General features: G+C 39.8%; 1 protein-coding gene across 1 annotated transcript; it reads right to left on the bottom strand.

Moving 5' to 3' along the window:
• Positions 1-292: 292 nt before the first annotated feature.
• Positions 293-24,451, bottom strand: LOC134301813 (zinc finger protein 883-like). Its single transcript, XM_062986709.1, has 13 exons — positions 24,380-24,451; positions 22,821-22,961; positions 21,836-21,943; positions 21,724-21,748; positions 20,082-20,114; positions 19,886-19,943; positions 15,315-15,422; positions 13,525-13,635; positions 13,351-13,353; positions 9,157-9,220; positions 7,153-7,285; positions 6,134-6,238; positions 293-1,687 (listed from the first exon to the last, which is right to left on the bottom strand). The coding sequence occupies exons 1-13, from the start codon at positions 24,449-24,451 to the stop codon at positions 567-569; spliced, it is 2,082 nt and encodes a 693-aa protein (XP_062842779.1). The 3' UTR covers positions 293-566.
• Between the last annotated feature and the right edge of the window lie 2,055 nt (positions 24,452-26,506).

The following is a 26,506-nucleotide window of genomic DNA, read 5'->3' as shown; positions in this document are numbered from 1 at the left end:
AATTAGCTCCTCTTGTAAAGGCACAGAGAAGTCACCAGCCATATTCAGTCATAACCGGAGCCTCTTTTAACAGTTGGTAAAAGAAACTCAGGCAGAACAGAGACAGTGGTCAGAGGAACGATAAGCAACAAACACCTGACAGGTTGTTGGACAACCAAGACTCATTGATGTCAGAGGAGATGAAGGTCAAGGTGTCTGGTACTGACCAACAGAAGATCTACAGTGGCTTAAATTGTAGAGTGTTTTAATCCTGGTGATGATGAGAACATGTCACAACACACAGATCATCAATCATACGTCGTCACAGGCCAGTCAAAGTGGCCAGTCAAACTCCTGTCCACTGTCAAAAGCACCTACAAATATCTAAACTGGACATCTGTTTAATGGATGGTCAACTGGTCTGACAAGTCCTCTTTTCTTTAAGATCCATGTGGACGTTTACTCAAGGACGATCCATCCAAGTACCTGCTGGAAACATCCTGGTACCAAATACGACAGGACACCTTCAGATGTTGGTGGGTCTGGGCTGTGCTGATAGCATATTAGACCGGTGGTTTTAATATTTGCTACAGTTTCTCTACCGTACGGCCGCACTGGTGCGCATGAAGACGACTCTGGTGAGTAAAACTCTTCCGGCACTGTGAGCACTGGTGCAGCCGTTCTCCTGTGTGAATGCGCTGGTGCTGCTGGAGATTACCCTGGTGACTGAAGCGCTTCTCACAGTACGAGCACTGGTACGGTTTCTCTCCGGTGTGAACGCGCTGGTGCTGCTGGAGCGTACTTTGGTGACTGAAACTCTTCCCGCACTGCGAGCACTGATAGGGTTTCTCTCCCGTGTGAACACGCCGGTGGTGCTGGAGGTGAATCAGCTGACTGAAGCTCTTACCGCACTCGGGACAGCGATGCGGTTTCTCGCCGGTGTGAACGCGCTGGTGTTGCTGGAGGTGACTCAGCTGGGCAAAGCTCTTCCCGCACTCTGAGCACTGGTGCGGTTTCTCTCCGGTGTGAGTGCGCTGGTGCTTGTTGAGGTTACTCCTTTCGGTAAAGCTCTTGCCACACTCCGAGCACCGATATGGCTTTTCTCCGGTGTGAACGCGCTGGTGATTTTGGAGATTGCTGCTGTCGGCGAAACACTTCGCACAGTGCGTACAGGAGTAGGGTTTCTCCCCGGTGTGAATGCGCTCGTGCTTCTGGAGGTCGCGACTGTCCGTAAAGCTCTTCGGACACAGCGAGCACCGATGCGGTTTCTCTCCCGTGTGAATGCGCTGGTGCTGTTGGAGGGTACCGACGTGACTAAAAGTCTTCCCGCACTCTGAGCAACGATACGGTTTCTCTCCGGTGTGAACACGCTGGTGTATTTTCAGATTGCTCCGGTTAATAAAGCTCTTCTCACACAGCGAGCACTGATAGGGCTTCTCGCCGGTGTGAACGCGCTGGTGTATCAGGAGAGCACTCGGGTACGTAAAGCTCTTCCCACAGTCTGAACACTGGTGAGTTTCTTCCTGCTTGCGAGAGGTTTGTAGGCTGAAGGAGCTTAGGGGGGATGTCAGGTTTTCATATTTGATCTCTCCCAGTTTGGCCAGTGTCACGTACTTGTTATAATGGCATCTCTTAATGTGCTGCAGGAGGTGGATTTGGGATGTATAGGGAAGCGGACACAAGGGGCAGGAGAACACGTCGTTCATTTCTGCAGATGAAAAAAAAACTGCAATGATGAACCGACATTATAAATGATGAGTTATGCGCCCTTCCAAATTCTGGAATGCCTCTGTCCCTACACCCCTATTTCTACACCCCACTGTCCCTTCACCCCTCTGTCACTCCACCTCTCTGTCCCAACACCTATTTCCTTACACCCCCCCATACCTACAACCGCCATCCCTACAACCCTCTGTCCCTACAGCGTTGTCCCTACACCCCTCCATCCCCACACCTTTCTGTCCATACACCCCTCCGTCCCCACACGCCTCTGTCCCTACACCCTTCTGTCACTACACCTCTGTCCCTACACCCCTTTTCCTACACCTTTCTGTCCCTACATGCCTCTGTCCCTACACCCCTCCGTCCCTGCACCTCTTTTCCTACACCTTTCTGTCCATACACCCCTCTGTCCCCACATGCCTCTGTCCCTACACTCCTCTCTGTCCCTATACCCATCTCTGTCCCCACACCCTTTTGTCACTACACCCCTCCGTTCCTACAGTGGGGCCAAAAAGTATTTAGTCAGCCACTGATTGTGCAAGTTCTCCTACTTAGAAAGATGAGAGAGGTCTGTAATTTTCCTCATAGGTACACTTCAACTATGAGAGACAAAATGAGAAAAGAAAAAACAGGAAATCACATTGTAGGATTTTTAAAGAATTTATTTGTAAATTATGGTGGAAAATAAGTATTTGGTCAATAACAAATAAGCAAGATTTCTGGCTCTCACAGACCTGTAACTTCTTCTTTAAGAAGCTCTTCTGTCCTCCACTCGTTACCTGTATTAATGGCATGTGTTTGACATCGTTATCTGTATAAAAGACACCTGTCCACAGCCTCAAACAGTCAGACTCCAAACTCAACCATGGCCAAGACCAAAGAGCTGTCGAAGGACACCAGGAAGAAAACTGTAGACCTGCACCAGGCTTGGAAGAGTGAATCTACAATAGGCAAGCAGGTTGGTGTGAATAAATCAACTGTGGGAGCAATTGTAAAAAAAATGGAAGACATACAAGACCATTGATAATCTCCCTCGATCCCGTGGGGTCAAAATAATCATGAGAACGGTGAGCAAAAATCCCAGAACTACACGGAGGGACCTGATGAATGACCTGCAGAGAGCTGGGACCAAAGTAACAAAGGCTACCATCAGTAACACACTACGCCGAGAGGGACTCAAATCCTGCAGTGCCAGGCATGTCCCCCTGCTTAAGCCAGTACATGTCCAGGCCCGTCTGAAGTTTGCCAGAGAGCATATGGATGATCCAGAAGAGGATTGGGAGAATATCATGTGGTCAGATGAAACCAAAATGGAACTTTTTGGTAAAAACTCAACTCGTCGTGTTTGGAGGAAGAAGAAGAACCCAAGAACACCATGCCTACTGTGAAGCATGGGGGTGGAAACATCATGCTTTGGGGCTGCTTTTCTGCAAAGGGGACAGGACGACTGATCCGTGTTAAGGGAAGAATGAACGGGGCCATGTATCGTGAGATTTTAAGCCAAAAGAGAGCATTGAAGATGGAACGTGGCTGGGTCTTCCAGCATGACAATGATCCCAAACACAACGCTCGGGCAACGAAGGAGTGACTCCGTAAAAAGCATTTCAAGGTCCTGGAGTGGCCTAGCCAGTCTCCAGACCTCAACCCCATAGAAAATTTGTGGAGTCCGTGTTGCCCAGCGACAGCCCCAAAACATCACTGCTCTAGAGGAGATCTGCATGGAGGAATGGGCCAAAATACCAGCTACAGTGTGTGCAAACCTGGTGAAGACTTACAGGAAACGTTTCACCTCGGTCATTGCCAACAAAGGTTATGTTACAAAGTATTGAGTTGAACTTTTGTTATTGACCAAATACTTATTTTCCACCATAATTTACAAATAAATTCTTTAAAAATCCTACAATGTGATTTCCTGGATTTTTTTTTCTCATTTTGTCTCTCATAGTTGAAGTGTAGCTATGATGAAAATTACAGACCTCTCTCATCTTTCTAAGTAGGAGAAACCTGCACAATCAGTGGCTGACTAAATACTTTTTGGCCCCACTGTATATCCCTCTTTCCCTGGCTATTTTTAAATGCCATCTTAAAACACATTATTCAGCTTTTGATTCAGTATGAGAGATGTGCGGTTTCTGTGTTTTAATACCTGGTTTATGGGTTTTGCTTTGCTGATTTGACAGTAGCTGTTTTTTTTTTTTATTTGCTCTGTAAATAAATGTACGGTGGCCGAGAAGTGCAAAACAAATTTACATTTCAGAAAACAAAATTACAAAAAAACAAAAACAACATTTACAACGAAAGCAAAAACTAATTTACAAGTGCTCGGGTACCCAGTGTTTGTAAATTTGTTTTGGCATATGTAAAAGTGTTTCAGCACTTGTAAATTTGTTTTCAGCACTTGTAAATTTGTTTTCAGCACTTGTAAATTTGTTTTCGACATATGTAATTTTGTTTTCTAAAATGTAAATTTGTTTTGCACATTTCTGATGGAAAAGGTAGGTACAATAACACCGGAAGTGCGTGTTGCTTACCAGCTGTCAATCAAACTGTTTCTCAGCGGTAAAGTGAACGGAGTTTGTGATGGTGACGATAAACAAGGTTTTGTCTAGTTTGTGGAAATCATTTTATCCAGTTGACCCGCTATTGTTTTTCTTGTGGAAAGTTTTGTGCAGATGTTTAGACGTGGCGTGTGCATCTCTATCTACCGTCCGCTCTTCTAAACATCTAAGGAATTCCCACAAGAACAACAAAAGCGAAATAATGAAAATAATTAACACAAAATGGACAAAACATTGTTTATTAGGGACGGAACATCTGATACCGAGGCTTTGAAGCTTGTTTCACTTTTGTAACACTGGACTCCGTGTATCGGAGCTTATATTAAAGCAGCATGTGCAGGACTGATGAAGCTTTGGTGCTGTGTTTTATCTCACTCACTATATAAGAGACAATCAAACCAGGGTTACCAACCATCCCGTAAAATACAGAATCCTTCTTTATCTGGAGACTAAACGCCACGTTCAGTACTGAACTGATACAGGACGCTTTGTTCCGTATTTTTATCAGTGGGAGACTGAGGGAATTATATTAAGTAGTGTTCACTTTTATTCTTAGTAACGCGGTGTGTGCGCAATATAACCTGTTTAATACACTTCTGTATGAGCAGCACAGTGGGCGGAGTGCGTTGTTTTGCCTAAAATATGGTTCTGACTTATTATTATAAAGAATAAAAATAATAAATGTTAAACACCATAAATAAAACCTTTGTTCTCATGACTGTGTAAGGTGCGTGCGTGAGGTGTGTAAGGGGGGGGCATGTATTTTCAGCACAATCAGGAAAAAAGCTTCAAAAGCTTAAATGAGGCTTCATCTGCACTCCGCCCACTGCGCTACTCATACAGCGGTGTATTACACAGGTTATGCTGCTATAACCAGCGCACACACACCGTTACTAAGAATAAAAGTGAACACTACTTAATATAATTCCCTCAGTCTCCCACTGATAAAAATACGGAACAAAGCGTCCTGTATCAGTTCAGTACTGAACGTGGCGTTTAGTCTCCAGATAAAGAAGGATTGTGTATGTTACAGGACGGTGGGTAACCCTGGTTTGATTGTCTCTTATATAGTGAGTGAGATAAAACTCAGCACAAAGCTTCATCAGTCCTGCACATGCTGCTTTAATATAAGCTCCGATACACGGAGTCCAGTGTTACAAAAGTGAAACAAGCTTCAAAGCCTCGGTATCAGATGTTCCGTCCCTAATAAACAATGTTTTGTCCATTTTGTGTTAGTTATTTTCATTATTTCGCTTTTGTTGTTCTTGTGGGAATTCCTTAGATGTTTAGAAGAGCGGACGGTAAATAGAGATGCACACGCCACGTCTAAACGTCTGCACAAACAATCTAATAACTTTCCACAAGAAAAACAATAGCGGGTCAACTGGATAAAATGATTTCCACAAACTAGACAAAACCTTGTTTATCGTCACCATCACAAACTCCGTTCACTTTACCGCTGAGAAACAGTTTGATTGACAGCTGGTAAGCAACACGCACTTCCGGTTTATTGTCCCTACCCTTTCCGTCAGAAATGTGCGGCCGAGAAGTGCAAAACAAATTTACATTTTAGAAAACAAAATTACATATGCCGAAAACAAATTTACAAGTGCTGAAAACAAATTTACAAGTGCTGAAAACAAATTTACAAGTGCTGAAAACAAATTTACAAGTGCTGAAACACTTTTACATATGCCAAAACAAATTTACAAACACTGGGTACCCGAGCACTTGTAAATTTGTTTTTGCTTTCATTGTAAATGTTGTTTTTGTTTTTTTGTAATTTTGTTTTCTGAAATGTAAATTTGTTTTGCACTTCTCGGCCACCGTATAAATGTGATGTTAAAATGGGATCAAAGAAACTCCTGTCTTACTGAGACAATCTTCAGGTTCTTCTCCTGTTTCTGTTATTTTCTGGAATTCTATTTTCTTTTGTCCCACGGGGGTGCTGGGATCCCCAGAAGCTGATGTTCTTCCACCTGAAAATTCATTATAAACATGTTTAATGACTTAAGAAAAAGTATAAAACATAATAACTGTGGGAAATGTGAAGCAGCAGTTTAATTTATCAAATCAAATCTAAATTTTATAGTATTTAATCCATACTAGACTGTAACAGCATCCACATTATCTAACTGTTTATGTGTCTGTGAAAATATGATTTGATTCACTATTAAATTAACAAAACAATAAAGTTTCATGAAGCCATTTTATTCTCCAAATACTGGCACTGCAGAGAGTTCTTTTATAAACTAAAATACATTTCATATAAACTACAAGTGAATAAACCATTAGTACTGTCTGTTAATATTGTCAGTAGTGTTTATTAGGGATGTAACAATACACTCTACCCACAATGCGATGTGATCCACGATACTGGGTTCACGATTTTTCCTGATTTTTTTAACTGAATTGAAGACAAATTATGACAAATTATTTTTCTCTTAAAAAAAGAAAATAAAACACTGTATTTGTGATTATCTTTTATTGATCTAAATAATTAATGCCCTTTTATTTCGTTTAGGTAGAAACTTCGCAAAATAATTTTTAATTAAACCCAATTTGGCTGAAAAAACCTGAATTTGGCAACCAGGCAAGATGTATAGCACCAGCGCCCTCTGCTGTTTAAAGTGAATATCGATTCATTTTACATGTTAAATCGATTTGAATCGTGGAATTTTTGAATCGGTTATTAACTGTCTTGTGGTGCATCTTTACATCCCTAGTGTTTATTATTTCAAGCTTTCATTACTTAGAGGTACAGCCAGAAAAACATCATGTGAAAGGCTTAAACACTACAGTAAGCAGTAATATGTGCCCAGACTATATATGTCGAAGTAAAGTGTAAAACGCTTATCATGTAAATGCAGCCTTAAGCAGAATGTTTTCTTACAGAGATCATCTTCCTCTTTTATAGGCTTCTTCTGGAATCCTCTGTCCTGTAGATCCTCAGGAACAACGTTTCCTGCAGGAGTAAACATCACTCCACCTGTAGTGGGACACATCTCTGTCTGCACCTTACAAAGCTAATAAGGAAACAAGCAGGGGGGAAAAAAAAAAAAAAAAAAAAAAATTATATTATAAAAAAAATTTATAATTTTGTACACCCCTCACATTTCTGCAGATATTTAAGTATATCTTTTCATGGGACAACACTGACAAAATGACACTTTGACACAATGAAAAGTAGTCTGTGTGCAGCTTATATAACAGTGTAAATTTATTCTTCCCTCAAAATAACTCAATATACAGCCATTAATGTCTAAACCACCGGCAACAAAAGTGAGTACACCCCTTAGTGAAAGTTCCTGAAGTGTCAATATTTTGTGTGGCCACCATTATTTCCCAGAACTGCCTTAACTTTCCTGGGCATGGAGTTTACCAGAGCTTCACAGGTTGCCACTGGAATGCTTTTCCACTCCTCCATGACGACATCACGGAGCTGGCGGATATTCGAGACTTTGCGCTCCTCCACCTTCCGCTTGAGGATGCCCCAAAGATGTTCTATTGGGTTTAGGTCTGGAGACATGCTTGGCCAGTCCATCACCTTTACCCTCAGCCTCTTCAATAAAGCAGTGGTCGTCTTAGAGGTGTGTTTGGGGTCATTATCATGCTGGAACACTGCCCTGCGACCCAGTTTCCGGAGGGAGGGGATCATGCTCTGCTTCAGTATTTCACAGTACATATTGGAGTTCATGTGTCCCTCAATGAAATGTAACTCCTCAACACCTGCTGCACTCATGCAGCCCCAGACCATGGCATTCCCACCACCATGCTTGACTGTAAGCATGACACACTTATCTTTGTACTCCTCACCTGATTGCCGCCACACATGCTTGAGACCATCTGAACCAAACAAATTAATCTTGGTCTCATCAGACCATAGGACATGGTTCCAGTAATCCATGTCCTTTGTTGACATGTCTTCAGCAAACTGTTTGCGGGCTTTCTTGTGTAGAGACTTCAGAAGAGGCTTCCTTCTGGGGTGACAGCCATGCAGACCAATTTGATGTAGTGTGCGGCGTATCGTCTCAGCACTGACAGGCTGACCCCCCACCTTTTCAATCTCTGCAGCAATGCTGACAGCACTCCTGCGCCTATCTTTCAAAGACAGCAGTTGGATGTGACGCTGAGCACGTGCACTCAGCTTCTTTGGACGACCAACGCGAGGTCTGTTCTGAGTGGACCCTGCTCTTTTAAAACGCTGGATGATCTTGGCCACTGTGCTGCAGCTCAGTTTCAGGATGTTGGCAATCTTCTTGTAGCCTTGGCCATCTTCATGTAGCGCAACAATTCGTCTTTTAAGATCCTCAGGGAGTTCTTTGCCATGAGGTGCCATGTTGGAACTTTTAGTGACCAGTATGAGAGAGTGTGAGAGCTGTACTACTAAATTGAACACACCTGCTCCCTATGCACACCTGAGACCTAGTAACACTAACAAATCACATGACATTTTGGAGGGAAAAAGACAAGAAGTGCTCAATTTGGACATTTAGGGGTGTAGTCTCTTAGGGGTGTACTCACTTTTGTTGCCGGTGGTTCAGACATTAATGGCTGTATATTGAGTTATTTTGAGGGAAGAATAAATTTACACTGTTATATAAGCTGCACACAGACTACTTTTCATTGTGTCAAAGTGTCATTTTGTCAGTGTTGTTCCATGAAAAGATATACTTAAATATCTGCAGAAATGTGAGGGGTGTACTCACTTTTGTGATACACTGTATATCAGAAACCAATTTAGCAAGACAACTCAGCGTTCTTTATATAAATCAAATTGTGAACTGAAGCTTCTGATCTGAGCCAAGTCTTCACTTTAAAACATTTAATGTACTTGTATGAATTTAAATATTAAATCAAATTAAAAGAATAAAAAAAAGGTTCAAGTGATTTTTACCTGAGCGTGATCAGGTCTTCTGAATGACCATGGTCTCACTTCTGCTGATTCCATTATCAAAGAGCTACAAAAAAGCAACACATTTGGCATTAAGTAGAAATGTATAATTTTATTCAGTAATGTAATAGTTTTTATTATATATTTTATGTTTTTCTCCCATTTTCTCCCAATTTTAGTGTAGTCAATTTGTCCTCCGCTGCTGAGGGATTCCCGATTTCTTGCAGTCAAGGTGGGTAAACTGCTGCTCACGCCTGTTCCGACCCACGCGCAACAATTTTTCACTCATGCTCTCTGCACAGGCGCCTCTTTCCCCCAATCAGGGTCCTTACACAGCGCTTGAAGACCACGCCCACACATATTTCGGTCATTTCTTCCTGCAGGCACTGCCAATTATGCCAACTAAATGACGCCCAGCCGACTGGTGGCAACGCCGAGCTTCGAACAGAGGAGTTCAGAATCTCTGCACTGGTGTGCTAGTGGAATATCCCCCTGCGCCACATGGGTGTCTCAGTAATGTCATTTTGAATAATTTTATTTTATCCAGAGGGAATAATGTTTTAATGGAATATTAGGAGTATTAAAATGACTCAATTGGCTTCCAGTCAATAAGCGTATTCAATATAAAATTTTAGTGCTCACTTTTAAGGCACTTCATGGTCTGGCCCCCTTGTATCTGGCTAATCTTTTCCACCACTATGTCCCTTCTCGTAGGTTAAGGTCATCTGATGCTGGTCTCCTGGTTGCTCCTAGGTTTAGGTTGACCACCATCTCTCGCTGAGTTTAAATCTCTTCTATACACATTCTTGTTTACTCAGCACTTTCACTCGTCTTCTGTTTGGTCTTGTTTGTGATTTTGATTCCTATGTACAGCGTCATTGGGTACTATGAAAAGTTCGATATACGTTGAATTTATTATTATTATTAATAATAATAATAATAATAATATTAAGGCGTAGCTCATGATACTGGCTGCATGCTGTCAAGCTCATATACATTATATGGACAAAAGTATTTGGACACCCCTTTTAATTACTGAATTCATGCGTTTCATCCACAACAATCACCAACAGGGAAACTATGCGCTTCCAACTTTGCAGCAATAGTTTAGGGAAGGCACCTTCCTGTTCTAGCATGACTGTACCCCTGTGCACAAAGCAAGAAACTTCAGTGTCCTGCACAAAGTCCTGACCTCAGCCCTAATAAACAGCCCTGGAATGAACTGGAACATCAGCTGGGGCTTTCTTGACCAACATCAGTGCCCAGCCATACAAATGCTCTTTTGATTGAATGAGTACAAACTCCCACAGACATAATTAAGACAAAAAGTCTAGTAAGAAGCTTCATGAGGAGAGGGGTGGTTGTTGTTTTGGTTAAATAACATTGGTTTTTGAAATGTGACGTTTAACGAGCTCATGGTCACGTGTCCAAATACTTTCGGACTTATAGTGTACAATGTGAGATTTATTGATTACGATTTGAAAAAGACAAATCTGTCTACAACAGCAACATTAATCATAAACAATTATTAATTAATAATATTAATAATAATAACAATAAAAGCGCTTGTTGTTGTTTTGTTGTTGTGTGATGTAGCTGTGGTGCTGAAGCTAACGATAGCATTGTGAGTGGATCTTACCTGCTGTGTGTTGAGATCTGAGCTCTGAGTTCATTTAGAACTACACAGTAATAAAGTAGATTAGATGTTTTGTATAAATCAGAATATTACTGATAATAACTGTGATTCTGAATGTTTACATCTTGTGTTGGAAGGCTGCAGCAGCGCCTTGCTAAAGCACTCCATTGATTCTTGTATTGATTTTTTTTTAGCCAAGACACGTGAACAACGACGCCAGGCTTTCTCAATGAGCGCGCACACGCACACGAGCACACGCACAGAGTCACGTGATCATCGACGCCTGGAGATTTCAATGAGCGCGCACACGTGACCGACAGACTGATTCGGGTTCATTCTGAAGTGATTCTCACGTTTACATTTTTGGCATTTAGCAGCCGCTTTTATTATCCAAACCAATTTACAGTATACAGTCTTTGCAATTGAGGATTAAGGGCCTTGCTCAAGGGCCCAACAGCAGCAACCTGGTAGTGGTGGGGCTTGAACCAGCGACCTTCTGGTTACTAGTCCAGTACCTTAACCACTAGGCTACTGCTTGCCCTGTTTATTGATTCCGAAGGAAATTAAAGTCCCAGTAGTATTATACTGTACATCAAAGACACACTATAAAAGTTTAACAATATAAATTCGAGAGAAAAAAACAGCACAAACATAACAACCAAGATTAAAAGTAACCTGAGTTTTACATATATTACATAACTACAGTGCGGTTATTAATGATTAGTAAGGATTTCAGTGAAAAATAATGAATGAAAGTAAAAGAGCAGGTAGGTGTACGTATATACTTAAGTACACATTTGTATATACGCATACTGTACATGCATGGCTACATGTTGGGCCATCAGTCCTTCGCTATCACCCGCTGTCCCTGAATGCTGGAGTTGTAGAGCCTAATGGCTCTGAGGACATGGCTGATTAGATTCAACTTTATTGTCATTGTTCAGAGTACAAGTACAGAGCCAATGAAATGCAGCAGCATCTAACCAGAAGTGCAAAATAGAGATTATTTACATATATTGCAGTTAAAGTGCAAAAGAGACCAGATAAGTGAAATGATAAGACATAAGTTAAAGAAAATTAAACAGGTAATGCTGACTGTACAGTGTATAGACTAGTATACATTTACAGAGTGATGAAAGGTGACTAAAAGTGCCTAAAAGAATGGGTAATGAATGAGAAAAAATAGAGTATATAAGTATAGCAGATATATACAATATTTACATTACTGTTTATGTTGTTGTACATAGTGCAAAATACAATTACAAATATTGATACTGATGGATTACCACAAGGCCCAGAGAGACTAGACCAGTGGTGTCCAAACTGTGGCCCATGGTCCATGTTTATTGACCCACAGCAGATTCTAAAAATATAATGGAAAATGGTTCATTCCTGAGTTTTAACAGCAGATGTAACAGTATTCATGGCTTCCACAAACTTTCACTTCTGATTTATCAGTCCACAGAACATCCAAAAAATCTCATCAAGGGGTCATTAGGGTGTTTCACACAAATATAAAACAACTTTGTGAACATTAAGGTTCTTAACCTGCTTCATACTGGCGATGTGAAACGTGACCTGGTTAAATTGTGGAATATGCAAAACATTTCCATCTTTGAAACTTGGCCAGTTAGTAAGATTTTACAAATACTATCAAATAAAATAATCCGGTGTTCCTTAATAATCTGGTGTTCCGGGGTGAACCGGTGTTCCTTATTGGCTGATGGAGATCACACTCACTCCTCACTGATGGAGAAAACAAAGAAGACATAAGCAGAACAAAAAAACAAAAAAGCAACAAACATAAGCAAAACAAATCGAGTCATGACTTTACATAATGATTACAGAATTATTCTGTTCTTCCCTCTATCAATTCTATTATCTCAATCTATTCTAAATCTATACACGTGTACATGTACAGAAAGTATACAAATAATTTACAGCAATTTAAAACAAAAATGTACATTTTGATCATGGGTGCCCATACTTCTGCACACTGTGTGTAAGGTGTAGCTCTTACCCTGCAGCTGTTTGGTTGTTCAGTGCTCGAGTTTCTTCTTTGTGCTATTTATCCGATGGTCTAATCTCCCCGTTAACGTTTCCATTCATTTCCACATCATCAGGATCTCGACTAACAAAGAAATAAACAACACACACTCACATTATTCAGAAAATTAATAAATCTGAGGACAATAATTCTACTTGCAAAACTGCAACAATTACTCTTAATTCTTGTTTGATATGAGACTTCAGCTGCTAAACAGTCGATGTTGTCTGATTCTCCTGTTTATGATGTGCTATACATGTTTAATAGAAGACAGATCTGGGCTACAGGCATTACCACCCACGCCCCCCCCCCCCCCCCCCCCAAAGTGTCCAAACACTATCAAGTATTTGGTTCCTTTCTGAACCACCATTTGCAAGGTTCTCTCATCAGTATCTGTCTTTCCACCAGATCCCGGAAGGTCCTTGAATGTTCCACGAGAACTTTTTGATAATATTTTGAATTTTTGGGATTTTTTTATGAGAATTTTGTACCCTTTAAACTTTATAGAACTTACCAGCTAAAAAAAAAAAAAAATCAACAAACATAAGCAAAGCAAATCAAGTCATGACTTTACATACTGATTATAGAGTTATTATTCTGTTCTTCCATCTATCAATTATATTATCTTAATCTATTCTAAATCTATACACATGTACACGTGCAGAAAGTATATAGGTGTAGCTCTTACCCTGCAGCTGTATGGTTGGTCAGCTCTCGAGTTTCTTCTTTGTGCTGGTTGTCCGATGGTCTGATCTTCCCGTTAACGTTTCCATTCATTTCCACTTCTTCAGGATCCCGACTAACAAAGAAATAAACAACACTCACTCATATTATTCAGAAAATTTATCAATCTGAGGACAATAATTCTACTTGCTAAACTGCAACAATTACTCTTCATTCTTGTTTGATATGAGACTTCAGCTGCTAAACGACTAAAGTCTGTAGTCGATGTTGTCTGATTCTCCTCCTTATGATGCGCTATACATGTTTAATAGAAGACAGATCTGGGCTACAGGCATTTTGTAGGATTTTTAAAGAATTTATTTGTAAATTATGGTGGAAAATAAGTATTTGGTCAATAACAAAAGTTCAACTCAATACTTTGTAACATAACCTTTGTTGGCAATGACAGAGGTGAAACGTTTCCTGTAAGTCTTCACCAGGTTTGCACACACTGTAGCTGGTATTTTGGCCCATTCCTCCATGCAGATCTCCTCTAGAGCAGTGATGTTTTGGGGCTGTCGCTGGGCAACACGGACTCCACAAATTTTCTATGGGGTTGAGGTCTGGAGACTGGCTAGGCCACTCCAGGACCTTGAAATGCTTTTTACGGAGCCACTCCTTCGTTGCCCGAGCGGTGTGTTTGGGATCATTGTCATGCTGGAAGACCCAGCCTCGTTCCATCTTCAATGCTCTCACTGATGGAAGGAGGTTTTGGCTTAAAATCTCATGATACATGGCCCCGTTCATTCTTCCCTCATCACGGATCAGTCGTCCTGTCCCCTTTGCAGAAAAACAGCCCCAAAGCATGATGTTTCCACCCCCATGCTTCACAGTAGGTATGGTGTTCTTGGGATGTAACTCAGCATTCTTCTTCCTCCAAACACGACGAGTTGAGTTTTTACCAAAAAGTTCCATTTTGGTTTCATCTGACCACATGATATTCTCCCAATCCTCTTCTGGATCATCCATATGCTCTCTGGCAAACTTCAGACGGGCCTGGACATGTACTGGCTTAAGCAGGGGGACACGCCTGGCACTGCAGGATTTGAGTCCCTCTCGGCGTAGTGTGTTACTGATGGTAGCCTTTGTTACTTTGGTCCCAGCTCTCTGCAGGTCATTCATCAGGTCCCTCCGTGTAGTTCTGGGATTTTTGCTCACCGTTCTCATGATCATTTTGACCCCACGGGATGAGATCTTGACCCCAAGGGAGATTATCAATGGTCTTGTATGTCTTCCATTTTCTTACAATTGCTCCCACAGTTGATTTATTCACACCAACCTGCTTGCCTATTGTAGATTCACTCTTCCCAGCCTGGTGCAGGTCTACAATTTTCTTCCTGGGGTCCTTCGACAGCTCTTTGGTCTTGGCCATGGTTGAGTTTGGAGTCTGACTGTTTGAGGCTGTGGACAGGTGTCTTTTATACAGATAATGAGGTCAAACAGGTGCCATTAATACAGGTAACGAGTGGAGGACAGAAGAGCTTCTTAAAGAAGAAGTTACAGGTCTGTGAGAGCCAGAAATCTTGCTTGTTTGTTATTGACCAAATACTTATTTTGCACCATAATTTACGAATAAATTCTTTAAAAATCCTACAATGTGATTTCCTGGATTTTTTTTTTCTCATTTTGTCTCTCATAGTTGAAGTGTACCTATGATGAAAATTACAGACCTCTCTCATCTTTCTAAGTAGGAGAACCTGCACAATCAGTGGCTGACTAAATACTTTTTGGCCCCACTGTAGATGTAGCTCTTACCCTGCAGCTGTATGGTTGTTCAGCGCTCGGGTTTCTTCTTTGTACTGGTCTGACGGGTTGATCTCCCTGTTAACGTTTCCATTCATTTCCACATCTTCAGGATCTCGACTAACAAAGAAATAAACAACACCACTCACTCATATTATTCAGAAAATTAATCAATCTGTGGAAAATTGTAAAAAATTTATTAAGTTAAATAAAAGTTCAGGCGATTCAAATCTTTTTTAGAAAGTGTTAAGTGTTCTATCAACAAAATGCTCTTTTTTATGCCTTTCTTTAATAAGTGGCCTTTGCTCATAGAGCTCTGTTTTCATCAACATGCAGCATATGGTATACATTAAAACCATCACTCCAGGTGTCTCAAGCTCAGTATTTGGTTCCTTTGCCACATTCTGAACCACCATTTATAGGGTTCTCTCATCAGTGTCTGTCTTTCCACCAGATCCTGGAAGGTCCTTGCATGTTCCATAATAACAAACATCTTGATAATATTTGGAACTGTTGAAGTAAGAATTTGAGGTCTTTGGGGAGAATTGTGTACTCTTTAAACTTTACAGAACTTACCAGCTAAACAAAGATGGGGACAGGTGAGTCAAATCTCTAATTAATCACAGTTTAATTAGATGGTCTGTATTTATTTTGCTCTGAAATAGTCATCAGCTATCCATTTGTAATGACAGCTCTTCCCCTGCTTAACAAGTCCTAATAACAGAGTTGACACAGCAGTGACAATAATAATAATAAAAATAATGATGAGGCCACTTATACTGAATAAACATGCTTATGCTCTTAGTGCAGCCCTGCCATACTTCACTGCCAATTACATAATAATAATTTAAGTGATACTGAGAGGGATGAATGTTGCTTTTTACTTCTACTATTGTAGAGCAATTATTTTACAAGTGCATTAATTCCATACATTTTCAGTGTATTTTAAAGTAGCTCATTAAAAATAAACCATGTGATTATTATAAACACAAAAATAAAAGGAAGATGTTGTCTTGTTTTTTTCTTCATTGGTTACTTTTATTTGTGGGCCATTTACACTTACCGACAGATTTGTTTTCTCCAGAAGAAGCGCCTGAATATAACACCAAGTACACCACCAAGTACACCAAGTACACCGAGTACACCAAGGACGATCCACAGCCATATTAGTTTGTCTTTAAACAAAATGAAGTACTTTAAAATTCTAATTTATAAATACACAGTTTATTAACATGCAGTGTGTACAGTGTATAGGGGCAAGCTGTAACCTAGTGGTTAAGATACTGGACTAGTAATCAGAAGGTCGCTGGTTTAAGCCTCACGACTGCTAAGTTGCTGCTGTTGGGCCCTTGAACAAGGCCCCTAACCCTCAATTAATCTGACTGTAAACTGTAATGTAAATTGCTTTGGATAAAAGTGTCAAAAATGGCCAAAAATGTAATATAAATATAAATATACCGTGCCCTTTACAAATACTGGCACACCTGAAAGAATGGACAAAATGGCTGTAAAAATGTACTTCTTGATGGCTTATTCCATTGATCTATTTTTTCACCTGTATGAGGTGGTTCACGCAGGGATCAGAATCATGTAAAATAAGTTGCACTGATCATTCTCCATCTCTGTATAGGCACCTACAACCAAGCCAGCAGTGGCCACAATTGCAGCAGTAATAAAGAATCAATTTGTCCATTTCACCAGACAGATATTGCAATAGCCAATAGTGTCTGTGTTGGTGTCCGACCAGTCGACAGCACAGCTGAGATTCAAACTTGGATGGCTAGCCCATTAGACTGCTGCACCACATAAGCAACCAGCTAATCAGAATTTGCAAAACTATACATAATCTTACTGAAACTCTATATATGCTATATTTATTCATCATACCTCCTTAAAGTTATTGATAATATAACGATCCAAAAATTACATTATAAATCCAAATAATTACAAACCTTCAGATGGGGTAGGTCTTACACTCTACATTACACTCTACTTTCCTTCGGGATCTATCTATCTGTCTGTCTGTCTGTCTGTCTGTCTGTCTGTCTGTCTGTCTGTCTGTCTGTCTGTCTGTCTGTCTGTCTGTCTATCTATCTATCTATCTATCTATCTATCTATCTATCTATCTATCTATCTATCTATCTATCTATCTATCTATCTATCTATCTATCTATCTATCTATCTATCTATCTATCTATCTATCTATCTATCTATCTATCTATCTATCTATCTATCTATCTAGGTCCTCCAGAGCCTGTAGTAGAACAAATACATGCTTAAAATGCATATAAATACCTTTCATCTATTAAGAGACATAAAATAAAACTGAGTTTCAAATATAACTCGCCCATTCCCACACACATTTGTATGCAAAAGTTTGAGCACCCCTGGCCAAATTACATGTTTATTTTTTTCTCTATTTTACTCCCAATCCAAAAATTTTTAATCTGTAAGATGACCTGATGAGGGAAGAGAAAGAGTGGGCAAAGATTGTCAGGTAAAAGGTGTAACATGCTAATTGTGTCCTACTCAAAAAAAATCAAATGATGTCATAAAATCAAAAAAGACTTCAATAAAGTATTAGTTTAAGGGTATCCATACTTATGCAACTACATTATTGTAAGTTTTAAAAGGTAAAAAAGTTGAATTATTTTAGTACTGTCAGCCACAATGAGTAAAACGCAGCTGAAAAAATAGGTTTCATTAATGTTATCTTTTATATCTAATTCAAAATACATAAGAAATTATACAGACCAGGCCCATAACCATTGCAGACATAAAGGAAGATATAAATAATTACAGTTTAATAATTAATTACAGTTTATTTTGTTACTGCCTACATTAAACCTACACTTTAGTGATCATAACACCAGGCATTATAAAAATCAAACCAAGGATAAATTGTGGTCTTGATACACTAAAGTAATGTAAAATAATTCAGCATGTTCAAGCTCAGATTAATCTCAATAAGTATTCACGTTCAAATGGGGTACTAGTATCTCCAGGGCCTGTTGTAGGATTTATAGCTAAAAACAAACAAATAACCAAATGAATAAAACACATATGAGTACTCTACAATGATCAAGAGACAATAACAATATTCAGTTACAAATTTTCTTTCTTACAGTTGTATGCCAAGATTGGGCACACTCTTCATACTACATGTTTAGATCACATTTTTTATTAAATATATCGTAAAAGTAGTTTGGATTTTAGCAGTGCTATCGGCCAGTTGAGCGTCTACACAGACTTGATTAACTGTGTCTCGGGGGGTGGCCAAAGCCACAATATGGATTGGTGTCTTTTCCAGTGGTTATTTCTGCCTTGTGCTTAGTGTGTCTAAAAGAAACTGCACCCACCACAAGCCAAAATGCAGCAGCCCCAGTTCACCTTATAAAATGTATCATACCCACAACATAACATGTTATGTACAACATAACCTTAAAACCACAAATCTGGCTCGCAATGATTCACACATTTACATCTTCGGGATTTAGCAGACATTCTTACCCTCACTCTGTATCTGCGTTCTCACTGGCTCTACAAGCACATTTATATATAATATATAATAGATATAATATACAGTACAATTTGAATAGGACTTTGTGCGGCCTCCTTTAATGCGTAATGACACTGGAAGCACATGACCTGAATCTAAGATCATTCTTCAATACAGAATCTGTCTAGAGCCTCTAGATTCTGAGGTCCATGCTTGTGGACTCTCATTTTCACACAGGTTTTCTATAAGCTTTGGGTCAGGGAACTAGGACGTCCATTGGAAAAACTTGATTATGTGGTCAGCGAAGCATTTTGTGTTGATTGTGAGGTATGCATTGGGACAGTTGTAGCCTAGCGGTTAAGGTACTGGACTAGTAAGCAAAAGATTGCTGGTTCAAACCCCACCAGGTTGCCACTGTTGGGCCCTTGAGCAAGGCCCTTAACCCTCAATAGCTTAGACAGTATACTGTAAGTCGCTTTGGATAAAAGCGTCTGCTAAATGCTGAAAATGTAAATGCATTGGCTCATTCTCCTGCTGGAAGATCCAACCATGCTGAGGTAGTCAGGATACCATGTATCTAGAGTTGTCCAGGGAAGAAAAACAGCCCCACAAGATCAGAGATCCACCACCATGCTTCACAGTGGGTATTGGGTGCTTTTCTGCATTATTATTGTGTTTGCACTAAACCCACCTGTGAGGTTCGCTGTGAAAAGCTCTATTTTGATTTTATTTAAGCACAGAAGTGCGGTGAAATCTTTACAAGACCATGCACAATTAGTACTTAAATCCTTAAGAACCAGCCAGCTTCTGATCATGGTCTGGATGTAAACAAAGACCCTTGGGTGGTGCAGCAGTAAGCTAACCCACCAATACTGAGATTGGGGTTCAAATCTCAGCAGTGCCATCAGCCAGCTTGGCTACGTCTCAGGGGAAGGGGTGGCCACAGTCATACAATGTAATGGGTATTCCTGCATTGCACTTGGCGTGTCTGAGACCCAGACTAGGATAAAGTGGTGATGAAAATGAAATGAAATACAAACAAATAAGTATAATTCAGCATGTTTCATCTCAGATTAATACTAACAAGTACTCACGTTCAGATGTGTTACGAGTATCCCCTGGACCTGTTGTAGGATTAATAGCTAAAATAAAAACAAAGAAACAAATAAATCAATAAACAAATGAGAATACCCTACATCTGTCAAGAGACAATAATCACATACAAAAATCATACATACAAACATACACTTCTCTCAAATAAATCCATATTAAATACTCACATCCAGATCCGGGGCTTCTTGTACGATTGGTAACTAAAATAAAAACAAACAAATTATTACAACACTTGCAAGCACCCAACATTTATTATATACAGTTTTTTTCTTAATAATTCTCAGTTGGGAATCCAACTTTCTTTCTCTCACAGCTAGATGCAAAAGTTTGTGCACCTTTGGGAAAAGTACATCTTTTTAAAACATAAGTTAATAAGTAAGAAAAGTAAACAATCTTTGCATTAAACTATTAAGAATTATGCATGTTAATGCAAAGAGTGTGTTGAAGCCGTCAGTTTCTACATGTGTTTATATTTACAAACTGCAATGTAGTTGATCAGTGAAAACTTTTAATTATTTTTCTAAAAAAGCTGCAAATGTTGTGACTTTCTTTCTCTTTCAGAGATCAATTTGGTTAGGGGTGTGCAAATCTAAACATACAGTCAAGCCAGAAAGTTTCACCTTCTTTTTCATTCTATAACAGACCGAGTTCTTTTATTGCCTCAATTGGCAATAATTACGAAGTGAAAACAGGGTTTAGAAAATATGCAATTTTATTTTACTGACAAACATCCTTTATTTAGGGGTTACATATCTGTACACACCTATTGCTTAATACTTGGTTAGTGCACCTTTGGCAGCATTTACAGCTTCAAGACATCTAGGAAAAGAAGCTACGGGTTTGACACACTTGTTTCTGGAGATTTTTGCCCATTCCTTTTGCCATATCCTTGCAAGCTCCATCAGGTTAGATGGGGAGTGTCGGTACACAACCATTTTCAGCTCCTTCCATAGATGTTTGATTGGATTCAGGTCTGGGCTCTGGCTTGGCCACTCAAGGACATTCACAGACTTTCTCAGAAGCCACTCTCTCTTAACTGTGTGCTTCGAGTCGTTGTCATGTTTGAAGGTAAACCTTCACCCCAGTCTGAGGTCCAGAGCGCTCTGGAGCAGGTTTCTTCAAGAATCTCAGTGTACTTGGCTGTATTAATCTTTCCCTCTATCAGCACTAGTCACCCTGATCACGCTGCTGAAAAACATCCCCACATCATGGTGCTGTCACCCCCATGAGAGCTTAAGAGTCCTCTAGGTGCCTTTTGGCGAACTCCAAGCAGGCTGTCATGTGCCGTTTACTATGGAGTGTCTTCCGTCTGGCCACTACCATAATAGGGTGATTTGTGGTGTGCTGCCTGGATGGTTGATCTTCTGATAGGTTTACCCATCTCCACAAGGATACGCTGGAGCTCCTGTTCACCTCCCTGGCCAAGGCCTATCTTCCCCGATGCTCAATTTGGCCAGGCAACCAGCTCTAGGAAGATTTTTGGTGGTTTCAACCTTCTTCCATTTACCAATGATGGTGGCCACTGTGCTCTTTAAGACCTGTAAAGCTGCCGGTAATTCCTTTGACCCCATGGCTTGAAGTCTATTATAGAATGACTCTGTAATGTAATAAAACGTAGAGAAGGTGAAAGGGGTGTGCAGACTTTCCGGCTTGACTGTACAACAGAAATTTTGTAAAATTCGCTAAGCCAAAACAGCACATTACAACACATAATGCTAATAAATGAAATAAATGTGAATGAAATGAAATAAAATCAACGATTTTAAGTTCAGAGCAGAAACTGCCTAATAGACAAAATATGACACATACCAACGTATGTAAAATTACGCTTGTCCTGAAAAAGAAACGTAGAATTTTAATTAATCAATCAGTAGAAATCACAGAAATAATAAAGTGTTAATGCTACTCTAAATCTACCTACTGATTCACTCTTTTCCTCACACAAAATAAACTGAATACCATTCATACAGTAAGGTCGGGACAGGTTTTTTAGGTCAGAAGAGATTCCATGAGCCAGCACATCCCCGTCCTGTAGTGCAAACAAACAGAAAATAATAAATAAAACCATTTGATTTAAATTACATTTGGTTTAATATTGAGATCAAATATCTGTTCATCTCAGTATTACACCGATTAGTATCTGATGGTATCCACATTACAGCATTAAGTTTTACACTTACTGACCGACAACATTTGTTTTCAAAGCTCTCTTGTGACCAGAAGATCATGTCAATCAGAGCATTATGACCAAAAAACTACTGGCAACATTGCAGTAGATTTATGTTATGTCGTTTCATCTATTTACAAAATGATTCAACACACATAAACTATATTATCAAAACCACAAAGTTGAATCAACTTTGTGGATTTGTGTACCTGGATTACTGAGCATGCATCAAGAGATATATGACCAAAACTATGTAGACCACCCCTGAGAAGTGGTTTCAGTACAATCAATTATATACATTTTGTACGTTCATTGTTGTGGCATATTCTAAAGTAGGTTCCTTCCTGTTTCAGACGACTCTGCACCTGTGCACAATACAAGATCCATAAGTGTGTGTCAGGGTTTGTCAAGTTTGGTGGCGAGAAACTCCAGTGGCCCTTACACACCCCTGACATCTGACACAATCTTGTGGAAAACCTTCCCAGAAGGGTGAAGGCTATCAACGCTACAGAGCCGTGTGTGTATATTGATGTACACTGTTTTGTAAAGAGGTGTCCAGCAATCAGACTTAACCTGAAAGTCACAAAAGATCCCAAAACAAAACAGCAGAACAACTGCAAACAGCTCTAGCCTTAGCTAAGGTCAGAGTTCATACATTTACATTACAAAAAGATAAATTAAAAATGCTAACCTAAAAAAGCAGTATTGGAAACACCAGTACCAGTACTCATAGACTTACCTTATCCTTCCAGCAGTACTCGCAGATTGTGTTTGGCTCAGACGATACATTAGAAGGTACTGGGTATGTGCAATTATGACTGGTGCAAAGTTGATCACAGAACTTTTCCACGATCTTGGCTGGAATCTGCAAATGAGAAGCCTGAAACCAGAGCAGGTCATTTAAGTTATTCTAAGTAATAAATGGTCTCAGCATCACAATACATCACAATGACAGTAACAACTATGTAAAATAACTAGAGATGTACCGATCTGGGTTTTTGGCACCGATTCCGATCTCCGATCTCCTTTCAGGGACATCGGCCGATAGCCGCTTCCGATCGAGGGGGGGTGTTAGCAGTAAATAAAATAAATAAACTTAAAAAGAGCCTCACAGTGAAGATAAACCGGAGCAGCGCGCGCGTGTGTGTGTGTGTTTGTGCCTTTAGAAGAGACGCTTTGTTCACAGTATCGCTATAACTGATTCATTGATTCATGAGTTGATTCGTTTTATGCGAAGCGTAAGTTTCTCTTCTCAGTTATCTCTCCGTGTTTACTGTTATTAATTAAATGTCGTGGTTTTAAATAAACACCAGCTACTACAGAACATTTTGTGTGACTCTCTTACATTAAAAAGCTTAATTAAAAAGCTTAATTAAACTGCTATTACCACAGATCTGTAACCGACAGACTCGTTCCATCTAAGGAGCTAAAAGTTTTCTGATGATCCTAAAAGTTCAGCAGATGATCCTGAACTAACGAATTTGGTAATGAATAAACTTTTGCCTCTGATTGGCTCTGTAACGTTTTCTGTTCTCATCTACATCACAAGTAAGAACCGCTTACGATTTACCAAAGTGAACCAGGAGTTTATATAACGTGCTGATAGAATCGACTCAGATGTGACCGGGTTGAATTATCTTTTTAAAGTAAATATTTCAATCAGCAAAATTACATCGTATGTATGATGCACAACGTTAATGATGTTATTTTAGGTCATGAAGAGCTTTCACGATGGTTTCTGTACGATTGTTGACGAATTTTGATGCGATGGTTGGTGCTTTGTAGCTCAAAGTCTGGATCAATCCACTGAGCTGTTAACTTAACGTGATCTTTTATATATCACACGATCGGATCGGCTACATTTAGGAAATATCGGCCGATCGCCGATAGCATATTTTGATTAAAAATCAGCCGATACCGATTCATAGCCGATCGATCGTCCCATCTCTAAAAAATAACAGTATGGCCATGAGGTTTTTATATTCATACGGTGTGTTTTACTCAGATTCCTCTTTTAGTGATCCAGACTCACACTGTTTTAGCTCGTCCCAGTTTTAGCTGTTAGTCCATAAATTCATGGTTTTCTTTGTATGAAGAAACTACACTGGCCTGCACTGAGCTATTACTCTTGACACAACAGAACATCTTTTGAATGAATTGGGATGTCCAACAAGCTCATGGTCAGGTGTCCACATACATTTGGCCAAAATAAGGATAACCAACCTTTTACCATGTTTTTTATTTTATCTCAGTACTGCGGTAACACATGGACGTGTGATCAGAAGGTCACAAATGTACGTTGCTTTTGATAATAGCATCTGTTAAATGCCAGAAAATGCAAAAGTCACTCAGATCAGTTTTGTCCCCCATTCTGATGTTTGATATAAACATTTACTAAAGCCTTTGACCAGAGCCTGCTTTATCTGGAAAATAATAACAGCCGTCACACTTTAGCTTGTATAGGGTGTCAAATTGTCTGTACAAATACTTACGTAAAACTAACTTATTACGTAAAACATATACTGACAGACACATTTATTATTAATCATTGTGTATTAAGTAAAAGAGTAATATAATAAATTACAAATATTTACCACCAGTGAAATCCAGGTGAGGATGAAAATACTGCAACAGTTTTTTATCATCATGATTAAGGTCAGTAAAGACCTAAAAAAACATGAAAAAAATGATAAAATTATTTTAAAAAAGTGTTTCTCTGTACATGTTAGAGAAATAATTCTGCACAGTAAATCTGCACATTCTGTTAGTAATTTATTTAAATAACATCATGTATTTTTTTCACTTACATGAGGCCAGTTTATGCCGATAAGCCTTGTGCATGGAGAGCCACATCCTGGTGATAGCTCAGAGCTTAAGGTCATGTACTATAGTAATCAGAAGGTTGCTGGTTCAAAGCCCAGTACTGCCACAGTTGCCACAGTTGGGCCCTTGAGAAAGGCCCTTAACACTTAATTGTAAATTGCTTTGTTTAAAGCCTCTGCTAAACAAATGGTTTAATAACAAATGGTATTTAAATGGTTTAATTTTGACTTCATAAACACATACGAATGTTTGTTTTCATTTAAAGAAGTTAATACATCCATATAACAATGTACAAAAACTACGACTTTGATTATACAAGTTTTAATTGCAAATGTATAGAAAGTACACTAAACATACCCCCATCCTGATGACGTTTGTGAGATATTAACTGTAGACGCACCAATAGCCCCACACTTAAGCCACACCAATTGCTAAGAGGTGTATAAATCAATGACATTAAATAAACTATAATAAATAAACTATAGTCTTCCAATTGTGTGGCAATAGTTCAGGAACAAATCTTTACTTTTCCGTATGCAAAAGTTCTGTGTTATAAGACCACTGACCTACACAGAAACCTGAGCTCAACCCAAAAAAAAACAAAAAAACAAACCCCACCACCAAAACGATTTATTGTATTAATTCATTCTCATCATTAATTCATCAGTTCACCTAGATCTATGTGCGGATCTATGTGCGGATCTATGTGTGAGGATCTGTGTGAGGATCTATGTGCGGATCTATGTGCGGATCTATGTGCGGATCTGTGTGCGGATCTGTGTGCGGATCTGTGTGAGGATCTATGTGCGGATCTATGTGCGGATCTATGTGCGGATCTATGTGAGGATCTATGTGCGGATCTATGTGAGGATCTATGTGAGGATCTATATGAGGATCTATGTGAGGATCTGTGTGCGGGCCTGTGTGCGGATCTGTGTGCGGATCTGTGTGAGGATCTATGTGCGGATCTATGTGCGGATCTATGTGCGGATCTATGTGAGGATCTATGTGCGGATCTATGTGCGGATCTATGTGAGGATCTATGTGAGGATCTATGTGAGGATCTATGTGCGGATCTATGTGAAGATCTATGTGAGGATCTATGTGAGGATCTATGTGCGGATCTGTGTGCGGATCTGTGTGAGGATCTATGTGAGGATCTATGTGCGGATCTATGTGCGGATCTATGTGCGGATCTGTGTGCGGATCTGTGTGCGGATCTGTGTGAGGATCTATGTGAGGATCTATGTGCGGATCTATGTGAGGATCTATGTGCGGATCTATGTGCGGATCTATGTGAGGATCTATGTGAGGATCTATGTGCGGATCTATGTGAGGATCTATGTGAGGATATATGTGAGGATCTATGTGAGGATCTATGTGCGGATCTATGTGAGGATCTATGTGCGGATCTATGTGCGGATCTATGTGCGGATCTACAGTATGTGCGGATCTATGTGAGGATCTATGTGCGGATCTATGTGCGGATCTATGTGAGGATCTATGTGAGGATCTATGTGAGGATCTATGTGAGGATCTATGTGCGGATCTATGTGCGGATCTATGTGTGGATCTACAGTATGTGCGGATCTATGTGAGGAT

Source organism: Trichomycterus rosablanca, chromosome 2, assembly GCF_030014385.1.
Source record: "Trichomycterus rosablanca isolate fTriRos1 chromosome 2, fTriRos1.hap1, whole genome shotgun sequence".
Lineage (NCBI taxonomy): Eukaryota > Metazoa > Chordata > Actinopteri > Siluriformes > Trichomycteridae > Trichomycterus > Trichomycterus rosablanca.
Note: the sequence above shows the minus strand (reverse complement) of the source record. Positions and strands in the feature narration are given on the sequence as shown.

Bases quoted from the DNA above. Each gene is read 5' to 3' on its own strand.
- LOC134301813 (XM_062986709.1), bottom strand. From the start codon at position 24,451: ATGGGGGACAAAACTGATCTGAGTGACTTTTGCATTTTCTGGCATTTA. The intron at 21,944-22,820 runs GTAAGTCTATGA...TTTGCACTACAG, and splicing joins AGTACTGCTGGAAGGATAAG to GACGGGGATGTGCTGGCTCA. The intron at 21,749-21,835 runs GTAGGTAGATTT...TTTCTTTTTCAG, and splicing joins GTGAGGAAAAGAGTGAATCA to GACAAGCGTAATTTTACATA.